General features: G+C 43.0%; 1 protein-coding gene across 1 annotated transcript in view; it reads right to left on the reverse strand.

Moving 5' to 3' along the window:
• The window catches only part of PDZRN4 (PDZ domain containing ring finger 4), a gene marked incomplete at its 5' end in the record, with an annotated part of 242,983 nt that extends 231,113 nt beyond the window's left edge, over positions 1-11,870 (reverse strand). The window contains 3 exons of the mRNA XM_082763387.1: positions 5,191-5,295; positions 9,238-9,321; positions 11,250-11,870. Coding sequence (XP_082619513.1) covers positions 5,191-5,295; positions 9,238-9,321; positions 11,250-11,870 — 810 coding nt within the window. The remainder of the gene's footprint in view (positions 1-5,190; positions 5,296-9,237; positions 9,322-11,249) is intronic.
• Positions 11,871-23,345: the final 11,475 nt, after the last annotated feature.

Here is a 23,345-nt window from a genome sequence, read left to right on the forward strand (position 1 = left end):
TATGTGCATCTTTGGTTCAATGCCATCCCCAATCTACGAGCTCTGATCCCAGCAAGACAGTTTCTAAGCTCACTACTTCTACAGACATAATCTGAGAGTGGAGATTCCTAGCTAAATAAACATGGCTAGTATCAAAGATTTTGCTTGAGCAACATAGTGAGTGTAATGACAGAAACATGCAGAAGATAAAACATCACACGGCTGACACACAGCACAGTCAGCAGTCTGGCAATAGTTAAAAAGTTTCTGTGTAGGCGCTTTGCAGATGTAAGCTGCTTCTGCCAGGATAAGCCTCAAGACTTCGTCTTTATTGAAACTGGCTTTGCTGACATGCGCTTGAAAGCCATTGTGTGTGTACTCCCCAAAAAAGTTAAAGAACAAAGGCAAACATGGAATAAGAGATGAAGCCTAATTTATTATACACTTATGGAGCTCAGGCTGCATAAACAAAATATAGTCATAATACATACGCATCCATTTCACTTTTCAAAAAGACTTAAAAATCACAGACTAAAAATGTTTCTTTTTTTTCCCCCCTCTTTTCCATCATGCCTGTTTCTCAGTCAAGGAATTAATAAGAATCAACTGACTAAAATGCAAAAGGGCCAATGTTCTCATTTCATTGGAGAGTACAATAACAGAAGCCTTTGCCTTACAGTGCAAGGAACAGAACAAAAAAAAAAATCTCAAGTGTTCCAGATGATGATGTGCTTATAGTTCCTTGTATAAATAGTTTGGTCTTCAGCCTAAGCCCCTCTTACATGCACACAGGTTTTTCACTGCTGTTTTGTTATTTGGCAAACTTACAACAGAAAGTTCAGCCATGACTATGGGGCTTTGTCTCCTACACAGTGTGAATTAAGAGTGGCTTTTTTCCCTCAAATTCATGAAATACTGTTTGTTTGTTTACAAATTCAGGAATTCCATCTGGGTTGCAAATTCTGTCCTGGTCATGTATTTTTTGTGCAACACTGATGTGAAAAGATAAAATATCAGCATGCCTCCCTTTAGTAACACAATGGTATTTTGCAAGACACTGTAACTTGCACAATGAAAGAGGATTTCAGAAAATCAGTCGCTGTTTTTTTCTAAAGCTGGGCTCAAAACCAGAGACTACATATCAGTTTCTATAAGATGTAATATTATATATATAGCTAAAAAAAAAAAAAAAAAAAAAGGCAATACCAAGTGTAAAGAACTAGCTCTGAACAGAAGCTTTCACATGACTGTAAGCTCCCCAGGGAAATCATCACTCAGTGCCTGCACTTTTCTGATGCTCTTCCAAAGGCATTAACTAGTGACTACCCACAGGACATCAATGTACTTGGAGCTCCGGCCAAGTGGCACCGTTCTTATGTGAAACTGAACTTATGTGAAGCAAAGTGAGAGAGTAAAATTTTCCTCCATTCAGAAAGAGTCAGTTCCAGTTTTACTGCTCAGATCTATAAATATATATAATAAAAACATCAGGTAAAACACTTCTGTGTATCAGCAACTTTGCCAAGGATCATAACTGCTTTGCATTGCCTTGAGGTGGCTACTAGCATTAGCAAAGATGAGCAGTGAACTTACTCAGTAGGAAAGATTTGCATAAAGTGAGGGGGAGATGAAATGATGCACAGCTGTATAACTGTGATCCATCCTAAAATTCCAAGAGAGAGAAGGGTGCTTTTTTATTTTCTTACAGCAGCAACCAGAACTCTTTGAACCAGCAGAGACTAATAGACAGTCTCGTGCATGGCTTGCTGCTTCTCCCCTCCTCTTGGCAGGGTGGAATGGAAGAAGACAAAGGGGTCTAAAAGACAGAGGTCTGCTGGCATTATATCACTGCTCATAATTGAGGCTTTCATGTTGGGAGTCACAGATATCAATGCTGCATCGTGTTTTATGAGATTCTTTTTATAGCGTGTGATCAGGATTTAGTCCTGGAACACATGATGCACCTTATTAATTTAGGGAACTAGTTTTTGGATAAAAACTTTTGAAAGCAGCAGAATACCCTAACATCTGGGGGAACCTGCTATATGAAAGTAATTAGTGAGTAAAGTTTGTCCTCAATGAACAAGTAATTATCGTTTTTTATGTGTAAGGAGGTTCCTGAAAGAAAACATCTCCCAAGTGCTGCTGGTGCATGTCACTGTCCCAGGCCAACTTTACACAGTGTAAACAAGTCTCTTCTCACAGAAGAGCTAGCCTTGAGTAAAGAGAAAAAAGCTGTGCTGAGGACTGAAATCCTCGGTTCCTCAGCAGAACAGTGAAAATGATCAGTGAGGGTCCTGTGACAGCACCCTGTGAAAAGCTGCAGCCCCTTAACACAGGCTACCTAGGGATGTCGCCCTTCACCTCTGTCACCCTCACCCACCACCAACCTGCCATCCCACAGGCATCTGGTCCAGCGTTCAGGTCCTCAAGCACAAAATATGCTCACCTGAAAGTAAAGTCCATGCAAGCACCAACATTTTTCAGATGAATGCATCAAAGAGACTCTACTGCTGATATTCTGGACCTCAAAAACCTCCATGAACTCAGGTCATGCATTTTTACACTTTCAACAAATACCTTAAGGAAGAAATCTGATTTCTGTCCTTGGCACCCCTTCAAATAACAATTATTTGGCATATCATAACAATTATTTGGCAAAGCTGCCGGAGTAGGTAATGATGTATATGAAGTAAAAGATCACAATGCTTGTATCTGCCAGACTTTGCTCAGAAGTCCAGCTGCCAGAGTCATTTGCTGCACTAGGTTACCCACAAGATGGTCATCTTAAATGCGCACAACTCACTCTTGTCAACCATGTGCAGTTAACATTTGTTCAACATCTGATAAAGCACTGAAACAAATTACCTTCTTTATTTAGCAACATGCCTTGAGAACAGATTTTCTCCCAGTCTAATGGGATAGTTCTGACCATTATCCCATTAGTTACGCATTACTAGAAACACCCAGGGCATCACACTGCTGACTGCAGCTATCAAAGGCTCTTCCAACAATGTCGGTTCCTTCTGCTCTTGATTACCAAGAAATAGTCTCACTAAATATCACCCATTAGATCAGATCACCAAATGAGTGAAGCGAAAGCAATGATAAGTCCCACTTCCTATCAACTTTTCAAACCCAAGCTGACACACGTTTTGTCTCACCAAAACTCATATTATGTGTGTCTGCCAACATTTCTGAAACAGTTACACCATCTGTCCAACTTATTTCCTCACAACAGAAGCATTCATATTGATTCTTCCCAACAAACCACAGCAGGGCTGACAGGGCATTCTGGTGCAAGAAGGCATCAGCAGCTATGTATGGACCAGGTAAAATGCAACCTTTTGACTCCAGCTGCTTACACTGGCCTAGATCTAGCATGAAAGAATAGTTATTTGTTTGCATTTCATTTAGAAAGTCTTAATGTTGCCCTTCCCCTTCATTTTTTTTTTAATATATATATATATTTTTTAGTTTAGTTTAGTAAATTTTGAAGCAATAAAACATTTATTAAAATGTTTGACCTAACCCTGAACACTTTTAAATGCTTGCCTAAATACAAAAAAAGTATATACAAAGATGCTGTATATTAATATGGTGAAAATTATGACCAGTTCAGTGCTGTATGAATACAAATGTTACATTGGGTCTGCAGTTTCACATGGAAATAAAATCTATATGCTCTCAGTAGCAATCTAAATATCAACATGATTTTATGCAACCAAATATCAAACAAATAAAAATCAAGCATGTAGTGACATTTTGAGAAATGACATTAAGTTTAATAAATGCTGGTAAACAATAAATAGTAAATTTATTTTTCCTTCCTCCAAAACCATTCAACTTTGTTTTAAAAAGCAAGAAACTATAAAGAAATAATACACGAAGGCAGGAAATGATGAGGAAATGCATAAAACTCTGTTTTAGGTCAGTTTCTGGAACTTACAGTGTGGTTAAGTGAAACGGTAGTGTCAGAAGAAACATTTTTTTCAGCATAGGGCTGTTGTTACCAAAAAATGGATGCTAAGCTTTTTGTCTATCTCAGGGAGATAGGAATTAGATTGCAAGTTCAGTAATGCTCAGCCAATTTGGTTTCTACTAGAGATGCATATATCTGCCAGTGAAGAGCATGAGCTTCTTTTTCCAAGAAAATGGAATAATTTGGTTTAACAAACTGCTTCAGGCTCCCAAAATTAAAAGCAAAGCCAGCATTCAAACAATCTTGGCTGCTGTTTCTAGGCCTTAACAATGAAATAATGCCAGATGCCAGCAGCAGCACTCTGCATTTGTCTCCAATCCACTTGTTTCACGTACCTTTGTTTGGAACCCCGTCCAACTGGCAAGTTCACACAACACTTCTAAGCCTCCTCTAAACCCAAGGCTAAAGTGGTGTATCTTAAACAAACCTAGCAGCTACTGTTACATGCTGTCATTAAGAGAGTTGTATTAGAGTTGAGATGTGAAATGCCGGTTTGACAGCACTAGAAGGAATCTATTTTGGTCACTACTTCAAACTGCTCTTTTAACGCCTTTTACAAGGCTAATTATGGTTACAGATGTAGGCTAGTCAGAAGCCTTTTCTTCAGACTGATTTTTTTTTTTTTTAATGATAATTATTTTTCTTTTATGTGAAAAACTGTGTACAGCACAAGAATAGACTTTCAAATTTCCATGCCGGCATATTACATGCTGGGAAACGGCTATATTGGTCTTTGTGAGAACCACAGATGATCTACTTATGATCATATAGCAGGAAGAACTTTCTCTAATTGCTCAAGAAGTTTCACAACACTGCTCCTCAGTGCAGCTTCTGTAAAGAGTCGCATAGTCACAACAGTAACCCCCCCCCCCCCCCAAAAAAAAAGCAAAACCAATTTCACTAAAACTGTGAATTTACACAGAGTCGTTTAGCCTTTTTTCTCAAGTTACCTAAAATAAATGCAAATTGCCTCTCCTGCTTGCTATTTCAGTGTCTATACCTCTGCCTCACTTATATCGGTTTAATCCTGAGACCAACACATGTATTAGTTGTTAGGAAAACCCATGAGTCTTCACATCTGGCAAACGTGTGAGCAGTTCAGTGTATACGAATCACATTTAGACATGGCAAAAGAACAAACTTACAGCATACTTAGTGTGAAAAACATCAAATCTGTGATTAATCTGATAATATAACAGACTAATCCACCAGTTTTGGTTTTTTCTTACCTCAATAATCTTGTCATGAATTTGCAGGCCTTCTGCTTTGTCTGCAGGTCCATTTTCCAAAATTTTTGACACATAAATTCCCTCAGCAGATTCCTCCTGATTGTTCTGTGCCAGGCAATACGGAAGTTGGAAAAAAGGACCACATTAGTACAAGAAATGAGATGTACTACAACCAGCAGTAATGAACAATGCAAATCCACCTGAAATATGCGACTCACTTTTCTAGCTGAGAATTAAGCTCCTTGGGATTTTTTTTTAAACTTGCTTAACACGAAATAGTCATTAATCAAAAGGACAGAATTAATGAAGTATTCCAGCATTTTTTATAAGATTATCCATTTACTTCTGGTTATTTTAGTCTAAATGAGACATGGGGTGCAAGAGTAATCAGATCCTAGCTAAAATATTTAAAGCAGACCTTTCACTTCACAGCAGACAGAGACTATTATGTAAATGCACAGAGGAAGCTATTCATTAAAAAGGATGCCCAAGTGTTTCTGTCAGGAAGGAAAGTGATCCTGCAGTACTGCTGCCTGTAAATGTTTTCCTGCATTTGGAAATAAGCCCCAAGGAACAAAGTGACATTAGTTAGCTGGCATGTAACAGTGATAGGATTTGGTTGGAAATGGTTAACCTCATAAATCCTATTCACATGGGAGACTGAGAACTTGCTCAGCTGTGAAATCTATACAGATCAGCTGTGGACAAAAAGAGAACCCACTTCCAGTTGATCTCTACACATTTCTAAGTACAACTGACATGAAGGTCAAATTTGAAGCAGATACATTATTTCCTATGGCTGAAGTATACCTGATATTGTTGCACAGGCTAAAATTATTTAATTTCATCTCATAAGAGATTAAAACATTTTTAAAGTATTGTTTTAAGTCAATGTCAATACAAGAATAATTCAAAGCAGATGCTACTTACTATAAGTATTTTAAGGTATTCATACAAATAATAACGTAGTCAGCAATAAAGGAATCTTTCAAATCATTTATGCTTTGGACAGCAGTTGATATGATGTTTATTTTCCTTCTGTCACTAGTGAATCCCTGACCACCAGTATGATTCATATGTGTATAAGTTTCTAGGACTAGGTCCTATACACTTGTGGGGAAAAACAAAAGCAGAACAAAAACAAACAAACAAAAAAACCCTATCTTTTCCATTAAGAAAACTGGCAAATCCATTACAAAATATGGAACCACTGTAAAATATGCTTTACAGCTGTCCCATGGAGACTCAATCCAAGTAGATTTCAGGTTAACAGATATTTGTTCAACATGATGCTGGTCAGACTATGATTTCATAAACTCCTAATTATTTTCCTTGGTCACTGAGACTCATAGGCATTAGGTAAGATGCAAACGGGAAATTTTTAACAGTTCCAGAAATATTTTGTAATGGTGGAGCAACAGAGCTCCACTGAGTTCCCAAGTAAGCAGTGAGACAAAAGAAGCATAAAAGCCATTAGCCAAAATGTACAAAAGGTAGGGTCTGTTTCTTACTTTAGAAAATGGAAGGCCAGATTACAGTACCTCCACCCACATAAAATTGTGTGTGTGTTTTATGTTTCACTGCCCTTTTAGAGATCAGTGTATGACCTGGTAAGAAAAAGGATATTTCAGTCTTACTTGTGTTCCCCATTGTTAGTACACACTGTTACCTACAAGAGAAAATACCCCACAAGGTATACCATGCTTCGGTACCTCCTCACACAGCTCACAGGCTGCAAGGCAGGGGCTTGGGGAAGATACAGAGGCTACTGGTGTATCTGCCCTTTAGCTCAGTCCCTGGGCTACTGCAGGTGCCTGCAGTCATGTCTGCGTGGCTTTGCCAAGGTGTCCTCAGAAGACCAGCCTCTGCCAGCCAAAGCTAGGCCCAGGACAAAAGCAGGCCTCAAAGTAGCCTTGTTCCATCAGAATAATGAACCACCTTCCAGAAACACATACACGTGTGAAATAAGACCTTTTCTGTTAAAATAAGACAAGCTTGTGGTGAGTTTTTCCTTTCCTCTCCTCTTGCCCTTCAGGCAGAAGGTGAACAGTGGGGAAACCTACAATGGACTTAAATGAAACAAAGCATGTACATGTATGTACCAAGTCACCAAGAGTCACCTGTTTCCAGACAGAAAAATCTGCATTGTATATTTAAAACACCAATAACATGTGGTGAAAACTCCCACCTACAGGACTAATGCAACAACACCAGTGTTCTGCTCTTCCCCTACACAAGCCAAGGTTTTACCAACACTTTTTCCCTGAACAATTTCAATATACATATTGCCTTCATAAACTCTTGTTGTCTTGTTACTAAACAAATCCTGATCCAGGTGGGATTTTGTTTGTTTTGGTTTTTGGTTGGTTGGTTGGTTTTGTGGTTTTTTGTTTGTCTGTTTTTTGAGCAGAGATTTTTATTTTCATTATTTGAGCCTACTCGACCCTTTCTTCCTGTTATTTCCTTTGGCTCCAGCCATGACAAATCAGAGCTTATACTGATACCTACCAATCAACCACATGTAGTATTCACACTTACCACAATGAAAACAAATCAGAACTTGTGAATTCGACATCAGATGATCCAGCAAACCCTGAGACTCAGCTCTGCCTCACAGCTCCACCACCTTCTCTGTCTCCAATTATTGGTGTTAGTTAATGGTAGAGCATGACCACTTTCTTCTCTACAGTCAGCCACACTCTCCAGAACAGCACTAGGAACCCTCATACAGTTATCATTTACTCCTTAAACTTTCAGAATATTCATAATACTCATTCATAAAGCCTAACAGTTTGTAATATCAAGAACATTTCCAGTATGCATTGTTTGCACATGAGTACTTCAGAGAAACTCAGCTGACATCCCAAGAAAGCTGAACACCATGCTCCCTTTTCCCTACAGTTTTCCCACTCTAGATAACAGAAGTCAATCCAAAACTATCCAAAGATTGTCTGGACTTTGTTACTGGTATATTGAAAGTATGAATATAATCTAAGCATGTGTATTTTATCTTATAGCACCTGTTGTTTGATCCTTCCATTAGAAAATCTAAGAAACTCTTGCATTGGATTTCTTTGTAACACACATTTGATAAGTGCATTTACCCACAAGGAACAGCATTTCTGCAGTGCAGACTGAACTTCTTAGGCTACTGGGAACAGACTCTTCGGCACCGCTAAATATAGTTTGAGAGCAAAAGATTGCCAAACTAATATACAGGGTCCCATTCCCCTCCCCAATAATAGCAGCAGGTTATAGTTCTCCCACTTAACGAGAACCTGATCAGTGCATAATTATTACCTGACCCTTTTAATCAACTATTAATTTTCCAGTTTAACAGGTTTCTATACCCTTCATATGTAATGACAGTCCTGATTAATGCTTTTGGAAGGATGAAGTTAAAAAAATCCCTGCATATTCTTATGCATATTCGTGGAGGGAGGGGGAAAGGGAGGGGTAGTGATCCTTGTTCATATTTTACAGTTTTTAATGAACCTTCTAAAACTAGACTGATGATTTGTGAGAGACCAGATTCATTTAAGATATGAGATCGATGAAAACTATATTTCAGTTCACAAAGAAAGAAAAATTGAAAGCAGGCATGTGAGAGCAGGACATGTGCTTAAACTATCTGAGCTACAGAATCAAATCTTCATCTCTCCTTTAAATGAAAAAAAGCTAGCAGTTTCCAAAAATTCCAATGGCTTAATCCTGCAACAATTACTCTTGTAAGTAGTCCCAGAGATTTCCATTCAACAGTTTCCATGAATACATATTACTCACATGGGAATTTAGTGCAGATCAGCCTAAAGTCTAAAGGCAAGAACAATGGGAACACCTTTCCTGAAAGTGAGAATAATCCAATTCTCACAAGATTACGTCTTCTAAACAATGAAACTAATTATACCTGATAATACACAGTACTTATATCTATGGAGTTGATTCCACACCTACTGTCATTGAAAGTGACTTTTTTTTGTGACTAATAGCGTACATAACAACAGAAAATGTGGTCAAAAAGTAACCCACATTTACTTTTCTCATTACCTGATTGGGTCGTCCTCCTATAATATTGAATCCCAAAGTATCATTTTCTCTGTGTAGCATGATCGTTAATGGTTTGGGTTCTCCTGCCTAAGAAGAAAAAGGTGAAAAACTGTTAAATCATATTGTATTAAAAAAATAAATAAATGAAAGCATTAATGTGCAAAGATTTTTAGTTGGAGAACATATAAGATAGGGCTCAAAAGCAAATTCAGCTGAAAAGAGAACAAAAGACACTGGAAAAAAAAAGCAAAGGGAAGACATGCACCATTGAAGTGTAACAGGTAGTCAAAGCACCTGACTATTTTAAGTGCTGAACAGAAAAAAAGTGCAGGCTTTGGATGGGAGGAATGCTCTGCACCACTAAAAAGAAATCCAGTACTCCAAACGTCTACAGTCTCTACATGTGTTTATCCCTATATGTGTTTATATAGATTAACATCCTCAACATGATAATTTTCAGACTCAAAAGCCAGCCAGATCAGTACAGTTTTCTTGCAGCTTTCAGGAAAAATATACACAGAAAATGAAGCCCAACTTTTTATCCTAGCTTCTCACTTTTCTCCCAAAAGGAAGAATCAAAAAAAAAAAAAAAAAAAAAAAAGTGTAAAAAGGGGTTTGGTTTTGGTAAACAAGGTGTAAAATATAAAGTGATCAAAACCAGTAATGGAGTCAAAGTTCAAAATGAAAAGGAGAATGAAGCCCTTTCCTTCAGTGGAACGGATTAAAAACTCTTCTAAAAAGAGTAAGCGAAAAAAAAAAGGGGGGGGGGAGGGTTCAGCATGACAAGTTAGGTTATTTTATGTAGTTCACATATGATAATAGTTATATTTTAGGAGCCATATTCCCCATGAAAAGGGTGTATTCACCCAGCACTGACAGGTTTGCTGGTCCCTAAATGACACAGCTGTGACACCTAAATGACGGTACCCATCCAAACAAACATCAGAACACAACACCTGACACTGAAGGCCGAGTTTTATTAACGGCGAGGCGTTTTGTGGCAGCAGCATGCATCTGCCCCACACCGGGACCCTGCTGCCAGCATCCCCGGACGCCCCCTGCCCTCGCCCCCGGCCGGGCTCCGAGACGCAGTGCGGGCAGCGGCCCCTGCCGGCGGTGCCCAGCGATGGCAGAGAGATGCTCGGCGGCGACCCGGAGGGAGCAGCCCCCTGCCAGCCCTCCTCCAGACACCCCAATAATCCCCCCTCGTCTTTCTGCACTCGCTGCTTTTCCGCACACTCCTTAGCGGCCCCTGCTGCCCCCTTCGTGTGACCTTGGCGCATCCTCCCGGTGACGAAGCACACCTGCGATAACGTACCCCGGGGAAATCAGGGGAAAAAAGGATTTAAGGGTTGAGGTCTTCAGGTGTGTCGATGCCACGAGCCGTGTTTCTAGCCCCGCAGGTGTCCCACAAACACCCCCTCCCCACCTTTAGCCTGAGCAGTGCCACCGGAGTGATGGCAAACGCCAGGCACTGAGCTCTTCCCCGCAATCCGCTTCTCCCCACACGAAACACACTTTGCTGTCCTTTCCCTGTCTTTTCCGAAGTTTCCAAGGATTTTATCCTCCATTTTTTAGGAGACTTCTCGGCTGCTCCAGCAGAAGTCCCGAGCCGGCTCCGCGCCCCAGCCGAAGCCAGCTGAGCGGCCACCGGCTCCCCCGAGGCGGGGGGGGTCGTGGCCCGCTACGGGTGCAGGTGAAGCCCGCAGCCGTGCCTGCGAGCTGCCAGCCGAGGAGCCAAACCCCATCCTCCTCCTCTCCCTCCCGTTTCCCCCAGGCGACAGCCGCCGCTGCCCGGCACCGCTCCGGGGCTGCTCCCACCGCTGCCCCCGGGCAGAAGCGTGGCCGGCTCGGGGCTGGGGGCTCCATCCCCGCGGGCAGCAGGGGACACCCAGGGCTCGTCCTGGCACCCGGTCGCCCGCATCCCCGTCGGGGGATCGGGCTGGGCGAAACTGAGCACGGGGCGAGCCCCGCTGCCGGAGGGGGGCCGGGAGGGTCGGGTCGGCACTCACCCCGCCGCGCCGGCCGCCCGTCAGGTCGCGGGTGATGCTGCTGATGTGGCTCATGTACTGGCCGAACTTCGCCTGGTAGCGCAGCGCCGTGAGCCGCACCTCGCTCTGCAGCGCCCACAGCTGCGCCAGCAGCGCCTTCTCCCTCCTGCTCCAGCTCACGGCCTCCCTCCTCGGCTCCGGCCCCGGCCCCGGCTCCGGGCCGCCTCCCCGCAGCGCCCGCGGGCGCCGGTGCCCCTCGCCCGGCCGGGGGGTCCCGGGGGAGCCGCCCTCCTCCGGGCCGGGGGGCCGCGCAGCCGGGGGCCCGTAGCGGCACGCCGCGAGGTGTGCGGGCAGCTCCCGCAGCCGCAGGACGCGGCGGCAGCCCCGCGGGCTGTAGTCGCACTTGACCTCCAGCTTCTGCACCAGGCTGCGGAGCGGCAGCACCGGGCGCAGGTCGGCGGGCGCCAGCGGGCGGCAGCGCAGCGGGCAGCGCCCCCGCCGCGCCGCCCAGGGCAGCAGGCAGCCGGCGCAGAAGACGTGGCCGCACGGCGTGGCCAGCGGCTCCTCCAGCACCCTGCCGCACAGCTTGCACTGCAGCTCCGCCGCCACCGGCGCCGCGAAGCGCTCCGGGTCGAAGCCCATGGCGAGTCCCGGCCGCCGCCAACTTTCGCCGGGGCGGCCCCGGCGGCGCTGGAGCCGCTCCCGGCGGGCGGGCGGGCGGGCGGCGGCGGCGAGGGGCGGGCGGAGGAGCGGGGCCGTGCCGGGGGAGGAGGGCGGCAGCGCCCAGCGAGGCTCGCCCGAGGCTCCCCCCGCGTCCCCCCGCCTCGCCTCCCGCTCCCCGCCGCTGCCGCCCCGCCACCTCCGCGCATCCCGGCCGGCGGGGCACGGGGAGGGAGGATGCGGGGACCCGCACCCGGACCCGCACCCGCATCCCCACCCGCATCCCCCCGCGGGTCGCTGTAGGTTGGGTCGGGCAGGGAGCTGCCAAAGCCTGGAGTCGCTCCGGCTCTTTTACCGGTGTACGTGCGGCCGGGTCTCTATCGCATTTCTCCCGCTCGCTTCTCTTCTGTGCTCCTGGTTTGGGATACGCAGGAGGGCACAGGAAGCACAAGTCCCCCCCGTACGAGTGCTCTCTTTGTTACCGCACCGAAAAAAAATACGGTCAGGATAAGAAAATTGCTTGTGGAACTCCCTTAAACAACAACATATGTGTAAGCAACACTTTCATCCTAGGAAAAGCTAAAACACAGCAAAATCTGGAAACGCATAGTCAGGATCAATAGCCAGGCTGGATCCTACCCCTTCGTTGCCGCACAGCCCACAACATACACTGAAACATGAAACCCCTAACGCATTCCCCACATAACTCCACTATTGAAAACACAGGGCCGGGTTGCTGCCCCCCAGCTCCGTGGCAAACCTCCCAGCAGAGAGCGGGACAGGGTCTTTGGGGCGCTTCTTCACCAGGATCCTTCACGTGCAGGTCAGGCACTGTCCCTGTTGGAGAGGACAGTAGGCTCGGCCTGCAGACACCTGCCCAGGCCCAGGCCATCGGGTATTTTCTGGACCTGAGGACTACTGAGGCAGAGCCAGGGTGTGCCCTCACCAGCTCTGCAATTCCTGCCTCCAGCTCTGGCCCCTGGGAGCATCCCTCCAGCAAAGTTTGGGGGGGTGGCTCTGCATACCAGTCATGAATGGCTCTCTTCCATGACTGAGAGGACAACACGGGGCAAGGCAAGAGGCAAGCACTCATCCTCTGTCCCCAAGAAGGAAGGAAATCCCTGCACATCCTTGCCCCTAGCACCCTACCCGGGACCACGGATCTCAGCTATACCTACCCGTAATTTGCTTAACTGCTGTTTAAAATTGCTGTTTCTCAGCAATTTTAAACAGCAACAACTGGCAATACCTCAAAGAACATCTTCAGACCCAAACATTTCTAAGCAGCAACCTACTGTTTCTGACCTGCCACACACAAACCTACAGTTCCACTTGCATTTTACCATGGCTGTCAAATAAATAAATGGCACCACCGAATAGTCTCAGCTCGGGGAAAATGCACTCCATCACATTATACAACATTTATACACATTATACAGCATTTCACTGCAGATCAGAATTGCCTCTGACGCAAAGAAGGAAATCAGACACTTTGAGTAACTAATTAAGCTATTCATAGCTTTTGATGACCTAGTATTTCCATTGATTTTAATTGCATTTCTCACAGGGTCAGAATCAGACTCATTATGAATGTTGGAGAAAATGACCGAAAAATAGTACTTTCTTCATCTGTCTTTGCAATTGAATGTTTGCACTCAGTATTTGTTTATACCATCCCTACTTTCCAAATGTCCCGATACATTTTCTTAATCTCCTTTCATGTGGCTCAGAGTCTCGGGTCTGTACAGAGGCAGCAGCATGTACGCTCAGCGCTCAGGCACACGTGGCTCAGACACTGTTGGGGTTGAGCCCAGCAGATAGTTATGGGGTGACCACCCTGCTTCGGGGCTGAGAGCTCAGGAGTGAGCATGTGAGCCCTTCCCTGTCCCTGGCCTGTTTTTTTCACCAGTACAAATACAGCCAAAGTTGCAGAGCCAGATTTGAGCCTCCCAGCCCTAAGATTTCTTTTCACTTAGGTGATTAAATAAATGAAGATTTAGGATGCCCATGTTTTTAAAAAAATCCCATCCTTACTAGCTCACACTGGGCATTGGTGAAATGTCAGCATGCTGGTAAAACAGTTTCAAGTGGTTATGACCTTTCTCTGTTCGTGCTGGAGTAAGAAACTATCTTTCTTTGCCAAGATGTCAGCACAGATGACAGCACAGGCGACTGGGTTTATATCAAAAGTAATTTTCCACTGCAGCAACCTGTAATACAGACAAATGTAAAAAACCCATCTAAAGGTTACAGCTGCCTGCATACCAGACCTCCACAGAAATGGGTACACATGGGTGAATATGTACAAACATTACTGATGCGCTTACATGGGATTGTTGCTACGCTTAGTCCTATTAGTTCCCGTGTAATCAGGAAATGAAAACGCAAACCCATACTTTTCTAAACTGCACTCAAATAGAACACTTAATTATAACCTTGTCTGCTCATCCGAGGTCTCAGCACCCAACACTACAGGTTTTATACAGCCGTTCCAGTCCTGGCTGGGCTATGACCGTCCAAGAGGGAAATGCAGATTTCCTGAGATGGGGAGAGGTTGAGGAGCACGGGAACAGCGATGCTTCAGAGACATTGCCCACAGCTGTGGCAGCTCTGCACAGCTCCGCTGTTCACCCTGGGACTGCACCCAGGCATGGATAAAATAAACCTTGTGCAGAGGCTTGTCTCCAGGGCAGTCACAGTTCTGCTTTCAAGATGCACAAATAATAACAGATACACCAGCCTTTCAGTTTCTTTCAACTACGTGCTCCTCCAGCAGTTTCCACCCCTCTGCTCTATCGGGCAAAGCAGCAAAAGCCATCTGAAATATGAAATCACTTGCTCTCCTAGTCACATGTAGTTGGGCACAAGCACACACCCACATGCACACACATTTTGAGAAAGGATTTGGTAGGGTAAGAGCCCTTTATCAGCATGGATTGCCTGCTGCTCCTGGGCATCAGAGAGAGAGGAGGAAGAGCTATTTCAAGTATAAAATCAAGGGTTGTTTCAGCTCATAGTTCCTGCCTCATCCTAAGAGGATCTGCAGTTTAAAGTGTACAGCTGCTTCCAAATCTTCTGATGAAAGAATCCCGAGATAAGAATTATTGCTCTGAAATCCTGAAGGTAGGCTGGAAGACTCCTGACTGTTGAACTCAATGGAGAAAAACTTTCAAGTCAGATATGTGGGAATAAGGCATACATTTTAGCTTTTTTCCCCCCATCATTTTCATAATCATTTTGCCCTATTATTCATCTGTAGGATTTCAAAGGAAGATTCTTTTCCCATTCATGCTAAAAAAACACCCTGTAACTACATTAATTGCCAGGAGGACTCAGCAACATCACTCTGAGGGCACGATTTAGACCTGACCATTTGCTATTAAAACCTGTTATCATCTGGAGTCTGGAAAGAATGAATGTCATTGCACTTTAGAGAAAAGATTATAAGCATATAGTTAGTTAGTTCATATATTCATATTTGATTACAGAGAAACACCTCAGAAGGTAATGTTTTTCTTTATTTTCAGGTTAGCAAGCAATTTTTCTGCACCACAGTCTATCACTGCAGCATGTTAAGAGAGTTTGAGGAAGTGTCCTTAAGATGAGAGGGCAAATTGAGTCTGAAAGCTCACTTTTTTTTTTTTTCATTTTTTTCCCAAAGCCTGTTATTCATCAGCCAAGGAGAGAAACTTCAAAACAAACAAACAAACAAACAAACAAACAACAAAAAAAAAAACAATCCTGCAGACATCTAGTAAGGAAGTTTTTACACAGAAAACATGTGATCTATTATTGTTCATTGGCAGAAAGACTATACAGTCTATTTTTAATTACGTTTGACATCAAATGTGTCACCAATCAACTTTGACCACTAGAAAAATGAGAGCAGGACTTAAAAAGCATGAAGTGGGAGGTCTGGATGTTGGACATGCCTCTTTTATCCACTGCATGGCCTTAAGCAATGCAGGTAACTACTGTTCACTTTTCACTTCACTTGCTGCTAATGCTGCCCTGCAGAATTCATTTGACTCAACTCCCTGTCTAATGCAGTTCTCTAGCAAAGCCACCGTGTTAAGGCTCCACTGCTTAGGGCAGGCAAAACAATAGTCTGCATCTTCCAAGACAGGACCTGGAAGGAAATCCTTCACTCCATGGATTTGCTCTGAGGTTGCCCCCTGAGGACTGAGCCTTGCAGAGGGTGGGAGATGGGCAGCAGCGGGACTGTTCGTGATGTAAAAGTCAAGCTGCCTGCTGCTATAAAAGCCAAATATTCCTGAGCATGCCTATTAAGCAGTTTGAGAACTTAACTGTAGAGAGTTAAGGAGGAGGAACATCTCCAGAAGCTGAACAGTTGTTTTTGAGCAGCAGATTTTTGTTCAGAGTTCATCATTACAAAGACTACATGGGCACTGCAAGGTGGCTTTTCCACACGTTCTAAACAGGACAGTTAAACACTAAACCTCTGTGAGGGAGGTAAGTGTTGTTACCTCTATTTTACAGACAAAGAGGTAGAAAACTGAGTCAAAATGGTTCACATAAATAGGAAGTGTCAGAGCAGGGAATTGGGGTCTCCTTCCCTTTAGGAGACTATTGACAAGGCAAGGCCTTCTCCTAAGCTGAAAGCCAGCAGTGAGAGCAGGCAGCTGCTCCAGCTGGGGGAGCAAAGGGGAAGCAGAGAGCAGCATTCTGCCCCCATGGTGGTTGGGCAGTGGGAATCAAGGGTCCAGATTGCTGGAGCATATGGGGATATGTAGTTCTTTAAATCTTGAACTGCAAACTCCACTAGCAAAGGTAGGACAAGACCCCACACTTAACCTATAGGACAAAATAGACCAGTACACTTGCTCTAGGATTGTCATAGTGCTTTTCCTTAGTACTCTCTCTCTCTCTTTTTCCCCCTTCTTCAGTGTTAAAGGAAAGCATTTTTTTTTTTTTTAATAAGGCAAGAAAGAAGGAAAGAAGCAGCAAGAAGAGCTGAGACCCAGACTGACAGAAAACAGGTCTGCCAGTGTGTTAACCTCACATTTGTCAGGCCTGTAATGCATTTCTGCACCCAGCTGGGTTGTCGGTTAGCTGTCTGGTAAAAAGCTTAATGCAGACCGCTTGCTGCCCAGTCCAGGCTCTGTGTTGCACGTGCTGTCCTTCAAACCACAGCAGGAGCCTAAGCAGAAGGAGGTATCAGTGGGGATAAATGTAAAGGAACATGGGAGTCTTGCCTTATGCATTTCTACCTAATCTCCCTTTCCCAGCCCAACTGCTGCAAGCCCAAGATGTCCCAGTTTCTAAATTTGTCCCTGCAGAGCCAATCCACAATCCACTCACCTGCTGCAGACACCTTCTCTCAGCACAGAGATACTCCTTAAGGGTATGCAGACACCAGACACTTTCTGTCTATTTTAGCATCCAATAGCTCACAAAAAAATCCAAGTGGATGACTTTTCATATTACAAAACCACAGCAGCTATCAGCACTGGGCAAAACCACTCACTCACGGTTGTCAGACTCAGATGAGACAACACAGCCCAAACTGATTTAGAAGGGAATCAGCTTCTCAATGCTGGTACCTCCAGAGCAGGGTTAAGTCCTCCTACTGTCACACAGGCAGTACTCGGTCAACAATCAAACACATGATAACTGTCCCTAGAGCTTCCTTTGCAAGCAGGGAAACAGCTTACAAATCAAAGATGGAAAAACAGTCACCTTGCCCAATGTCAGTAAAATCAGGTATGTTGTAAACTGAGAAAGAAGCAGAACCTCAGTTCCTAACCTCAGCTTCAGTGAAAGCTTTGATAGCTGTTCAAATCAGTAGAAATACTTCAGGGTATTGCCACCCTTCTGACTTCTGCATGTCCTTTGCCAGTGTTATATTGCACAGAAAACTTCCTTTACCTATACATTTTGTAGTATTAGCTTGCACTTATACTGGTAAAGGAGGAACATAAACCATGTTCAAAAGCATATATGAAAAGCTCAGAGTGAAATATGACCATCTGAAGAGAAAAAATGTAGGATTTTTTTTGGCAGGATTTTCTGAACTCTTATGTAAATCCATGAATTTAAGCCTTTGAAATTAAATTTAAATACCATTGCCACCAGAACGTGGCTGGCCTTAGTCTAAGCCAGGTGAGCAGCCTGAGAAATGTGTGCAGAGAATTCACGATACTTTATGCATTTTGACAAGACATAGACTGGAAAAAGCTATTAGTAATTCAAAGAAAACAAGCAAATAATGAAAGAGACCATTTTAAATTGTAGCTAAAATATAATTATAATCAGTGCATGGGAAGAAAGGAATCCATGCACTGTTTTAGTGTTACTAGCCTCCTATCAGATGCAGTACAAAAAGCAGATTGGAAATATGGAAGCAATAGAAACTGAAGGGAAATGAACAATTAATACCTCACTGTTCATATGGAGCTTTAAAGGAGCTTATAAGAAAAGAGTATGCTTATGCTTCTTTCATGTCATCCATTTCTTTGTTACACTTACTGTCCTTTATGTACTTGGAAAATGCAGGTTTGGAGTGTCCTCTTCAAACCTCGTGTCTGTTGTCCCCATGTACAAAACAGGTTAAACAATGGCCGAGGAACTCTTTACTTTATCAGTCTTGCTCACATTGGAAATTTGAGATACTCATTCCAAATATTTAATTCACCTCAAGGCCAGTCCCTCTGAGACTTAATTTATGTTAACACAAAGAATGAACTGCTAAAATAGAAATATTTCCTCATATAATATTTCCTCATATAATGAAATATTTTAGTGCTCTACCAAACGCAATTCCTAGATACACTTCACTTCCTCCATTAGAGACTTACAACATTAATGTCTTGTGTTTGTATTTGACAGTACGAATAAGATGGAATAACAATTCACAGTAGTAAATCTTTAAAAATACCAACATAATATAGAGGCAAATATTATGAGTAGTGAGAAAACATGCTGTTGGATTTTGTAATTTTTCCAGTCTAGGATTTGTTTTGCCTTATTTTTCCTCAGTCCTATTTTCCTAAAGCTACATTCTCACAAACTACTTACTAATAGGCCTGAATTAAAATAAATACAATTCCTTATTCCAGAAGTAAACTTAAACCATCCGAATGGCTTGTATTTTATTTTATTTATAATTAAAATTTATTATACTTGTCTAGTGTGAAGGACCACCTTGACCAGGTATTCTAAAAACATATTTAGTATATTATCCTTTTTATCAGCTTCTGTCATTCACCAGGCCCACTAAAAACAGACAGAACCTGCTCCAGTTTGTGATTTTTCACCTTGTATTTGTATGCGATTCACGGATGCCACATCTCCTTTCCTCAGAAGACCAAACTGAGAGATAGGTTTAATACCCCTGCTAAAACTATACAGAAAAAGGCACAGTGAAGCTCCTTTGTCTATTTGTCTCAGCATTTGAGGGAGTGCAGTCCAGCTTAACACCTCATGGGACACTGTTCAGAGATGTCAATTTCTCCTGTTCCTGGAAGAGCCAAAAGTGCTGAATTAACAGATTGCTACTTCATGGTTTAATAGTTCCAGTCCTAATGAAGCCACAATGGGAAAGAAAAAGAGAATTAACTTTCTGATGCTGGGAAACTTTTGTTATATTTTGAATTTGACCAACATTTTCTACTCATTAGTTTTGTGAGAGACTCAGACCTGAAAGATCAGAGATGACACCATTAAAGCCTATTTGGACAAGTCAAATCTACATGTTCCTAAGCTGCCTATCATCACGGATTCATGAACATTAATTCTGCTGTACTAACCCAACTTTCTAATGACTACCTACTCCTGCACTGAGGATTGACGTGTACAGCCTGATAGTCTTGTTACAGGGTGTTTTGTCAAAATGTTAATATAGCTCCTACCTGCTGTATTGCCTCATCATTACCTTTTTTTTTAATATACACTGATTTTCAAGAAAGAAGCCTGAGTTTTAGAACTGCTGAGCAGCCAGATGCTTCAGTGACATCAGATAAAAGTCCTCAGAATCAGCTGTGCTTTTAGAAAGGATGAATGTGTTCTTTCTTCATGCCTGCTGGTATAGTCCCATTCAGCACACTCTTATGGTACTTATGGTACCATGTACTTATGGTACCTCCCTTCACCCTCTGGTTGTATTACAGCTGCATCAGGTTCTGCTTGTGTCACAGAAGAATCAGATCAATAACATATAATTTAGTGTATAAGTCTGTTATTAACTGCTAAGGGGCTTCCCACCTAAGTGAGATAAGCTGGATTTGGCCCTTGATTGTGTATTAAAATGGATCAAGACACAGCAAAATGTTATATATTAACCTGATATTTTACTATCAGGGTTTTCTTTTTAAATAGAAACAGGGGATACATAAGCTGAGGTTTGGGAGAATTTAGCCTACCAGCTTAAATGGGAAAATCTATACGGCAAGCGTGTTATCTGGTCTATGCAGAGACATGGCTTCAAATTTATTACAGTTCATATTAAAGCCAGAAAATTTACCAAAATTAATAATGATTCAAGCTGTAATAAAAACCGAAGTCCCTGCTAGATTATACATATTAATATACCATCGGCATAAAATGCCAATTTAAATTCACTGATGCTGGTCTCCATCCCATGAGAATATGAACCAGCATAAACAGCTCCTGTCCAAGGCTCTTATGTTAAAATAAAATGGCACGGTGGTGGGGAAGAATAGAGACACAGAAAATACCTTTTTTTTTTTTTTTCTGTGGTAATTGTACTTTTAAACTTCCAAGTTTTCTTGATTTGTACAACAGCAGAACTTACATGGCTGTGTATTTAGGCAAGCAGCCATTCACTGCTGACTATAGCAAGGTCCAAAAGTGGCATTCTCATCTGAGGCAAAAGTTCGATGAACATGATCTTTTTGCAACCAGCTTATTAAGAGCTGCTCTATTCCCAATTTCTTTTCAGAGGACATCTGTGAGATTAGTAAAATGCCATTGGACCTGATTTTGTACTGTTTGGGAACTTTGAATTTCAGGACATAACTGTCCAGGCTGGTTTTGTAAACAAAACATTCTGAGATTCCTTAACAAATACTACCAGTCCTCTGCAACACCCACTGCCTTCAAGCAGTGTGATTCAGACAAGCAGGAGCTTTTCTTTCCATTAGCCTCACATTCAGCTTCATTTTAGCAATGAAATGAGTCCCTCCTTCCCTTCCCACACAAATAATCCTCTGATAAAGAAGTCCAGCTTTTAATGATTAATGGCATTTTAAAGTCTGGCTAACCCTTTAGCAAGAACTGTCTGAACATCCAGTCCAGGGAAAGCAGCACTCAGGACTGTCAGTCGTTATTCCTGATTCTGCCACTGATGTGCCTTGAGAACTTTAATTAGTTAATTAACCTCTGTGACTCAGTGTAAGCACTGGTGTAATGCACACAGTAATGCTTAACATGGAGTCCCACAGATGTAAGGCATGATAAAAGGGTAGAGGACTATTATTGTTACTAATGATCATTGGTTTGAAATCATAGTCAGGCAAAACCAAAAATAACAAGGCCATTGCAATTAGTTGCAAGGTAGGGTTGTGATATTTAATTACCATTAAAAGGGTACGTGATGAAAAATACATTACGTACTTTCAATGGTACTACTTAGACACAAGAAATAACTTTGTGGGATATCTGCAGCAAATACTAAGAGTAACAGCTTTGAAAAATAAGGACCATTGGATATTATGGTTTCTTCTCCCAGCATAGAACTTCCTTTTTCCTACTGTGCTGGGTACTGCAGCTGTTAGAGTGAGTCTATTTTCACATGTGATAGGCTTGTGCATTGAAAGCTAACAAGCCACAATAAGTTTATCACTGCTTTTGTCATCATCATTATTATTGTTCTTAATATGCTTTATACTAATTGTATGCATTATCTAGAGAATTATAATTTTTGATCAGAGCATTTTTGTCCTGTGTGCTGCAAAAGTACTTTAAAAGATAGTCATGATCTCAACAAGAGAACAAAAATAAGCTGACACCTTTACACAGCACAACTGGTTATAATTCTCTTTCCATTTCTTTGTAAATATTGCCCCTGGGATATAATTAGATAAAGCAAAGAAAAAAAATTTCTTCCATCAGGTAAGGTATTAGTGATCAGAACTGAATATTGGCAGCCTCAAAGTATGCATTCCTTTCCAGCTATCAAAAGTTTTCCTTTATTGACTTGTATCTCTCAGCCTATCAAAGAAAAGTTTAATTTGCAGCTGAAATCCTGATCCTCTGATGAATCATGTTTTCTTTTGAATGCAAAGGGCGTCTGTCTGGCAAAGTTGGCAGCCTGACCTCCATAAATATTGTTCTATTGATAAAAAGAGGAATTGGATATAGGGACTATCCAAAATAAATATTTTGCAGGGATTTTGAATGTCTGAATACAATAGAGCAAAGGAATGTTATCGCATTTTAAATAATTCAGACATAAGCTGAAGTGAATATTAGTTGCAGTTGAAAAACTGTCAAATGTAGTTTGCACCTTTAGATTCATTTGGGAAATCAAAATGGACACCTGTTTAGGGATTGCTGTTTTTCCTTTTACCATTTGTAGGGACTTACCCTTGATTTTGTTGGGAGCAAGTCTGGGCTTCTTAGTTTCTTGAAGATTTAATGTAGAATTTCAATGAGGTATTTAGGAACGTCAGCCTGATGTGCTCCTGCCCTTTGGGTGGAGGTGGATGGAAAAAGAGCCCTTTCTGTCCTCCCCACATGTATCTCTCCCTGCTCAGGAGCCCTTGCAGGCTTGCAGGTATCAGGGAGGGCTTCCTTGGCATGCCCTGGGGGCAGAAGGCTTTAAAGGGGAACGTGTGGCTCCAGGCTGAGCAGTGCAAGTGGAAAATCAGCTATGGCAGGAAGCAGGCAGGCCCAGGCTGTCCCCAAGATCAAGGGAGAGGGAACCTGTGTGCCCCTCCTTTGCACTGGGGAACGACGGAGGCATGCTTTCTCCCCAAAACGTAATCCCTCCTGGGGCTCTGTTGGCATGGCACACCGCCCTGCTGCTCCCCCCAAGGGCTGTGCCCTGAAAGATGAAAGACGGGCTGCTGTTTGTGCTGGCAAACCTCCTCCTTTCTGCCCCTTTTACTCCTACAAAAGCAGCTTACATAAAGCAGAAAGTGAATGCAGGAGGAGGAGGTATGTCTGGAGGTTTACAGCGTGAGAAACCCTCAGAAGGGCTTACGGGAGGTGTCTCAGCACAGCCAAGTCCCAGTAGAAAATCACCTGACATGGAGGTATGAGATTGCTCATTGCTGAAGTCAACAGGACTCCATGCATCCAGAGCAATCCCGAGTGGAGCAACAGAGCAATGTTTCTCATAGAACCACGGAATATCCCAAGTTCAAAGGGGCCAAGAAGGATCATCAAGTCTAACTCCTGGCTCCACACAGGACCACCCAAAAATCAGACCCGATGTCTGAGAGCACTGTCCAAACACTACTTGAACTCCAGCAG

This window comes from Aythya marila (genome assembly GCF_965140915.1).
Source record: "Aythya marila genome assembly, chromosome: 1".
Lineage (NCBI taxonomy): Eukaryota > Metazoa > Chordata > Aves > Anseriformes > Anatidae > Aythya > Aythya marila.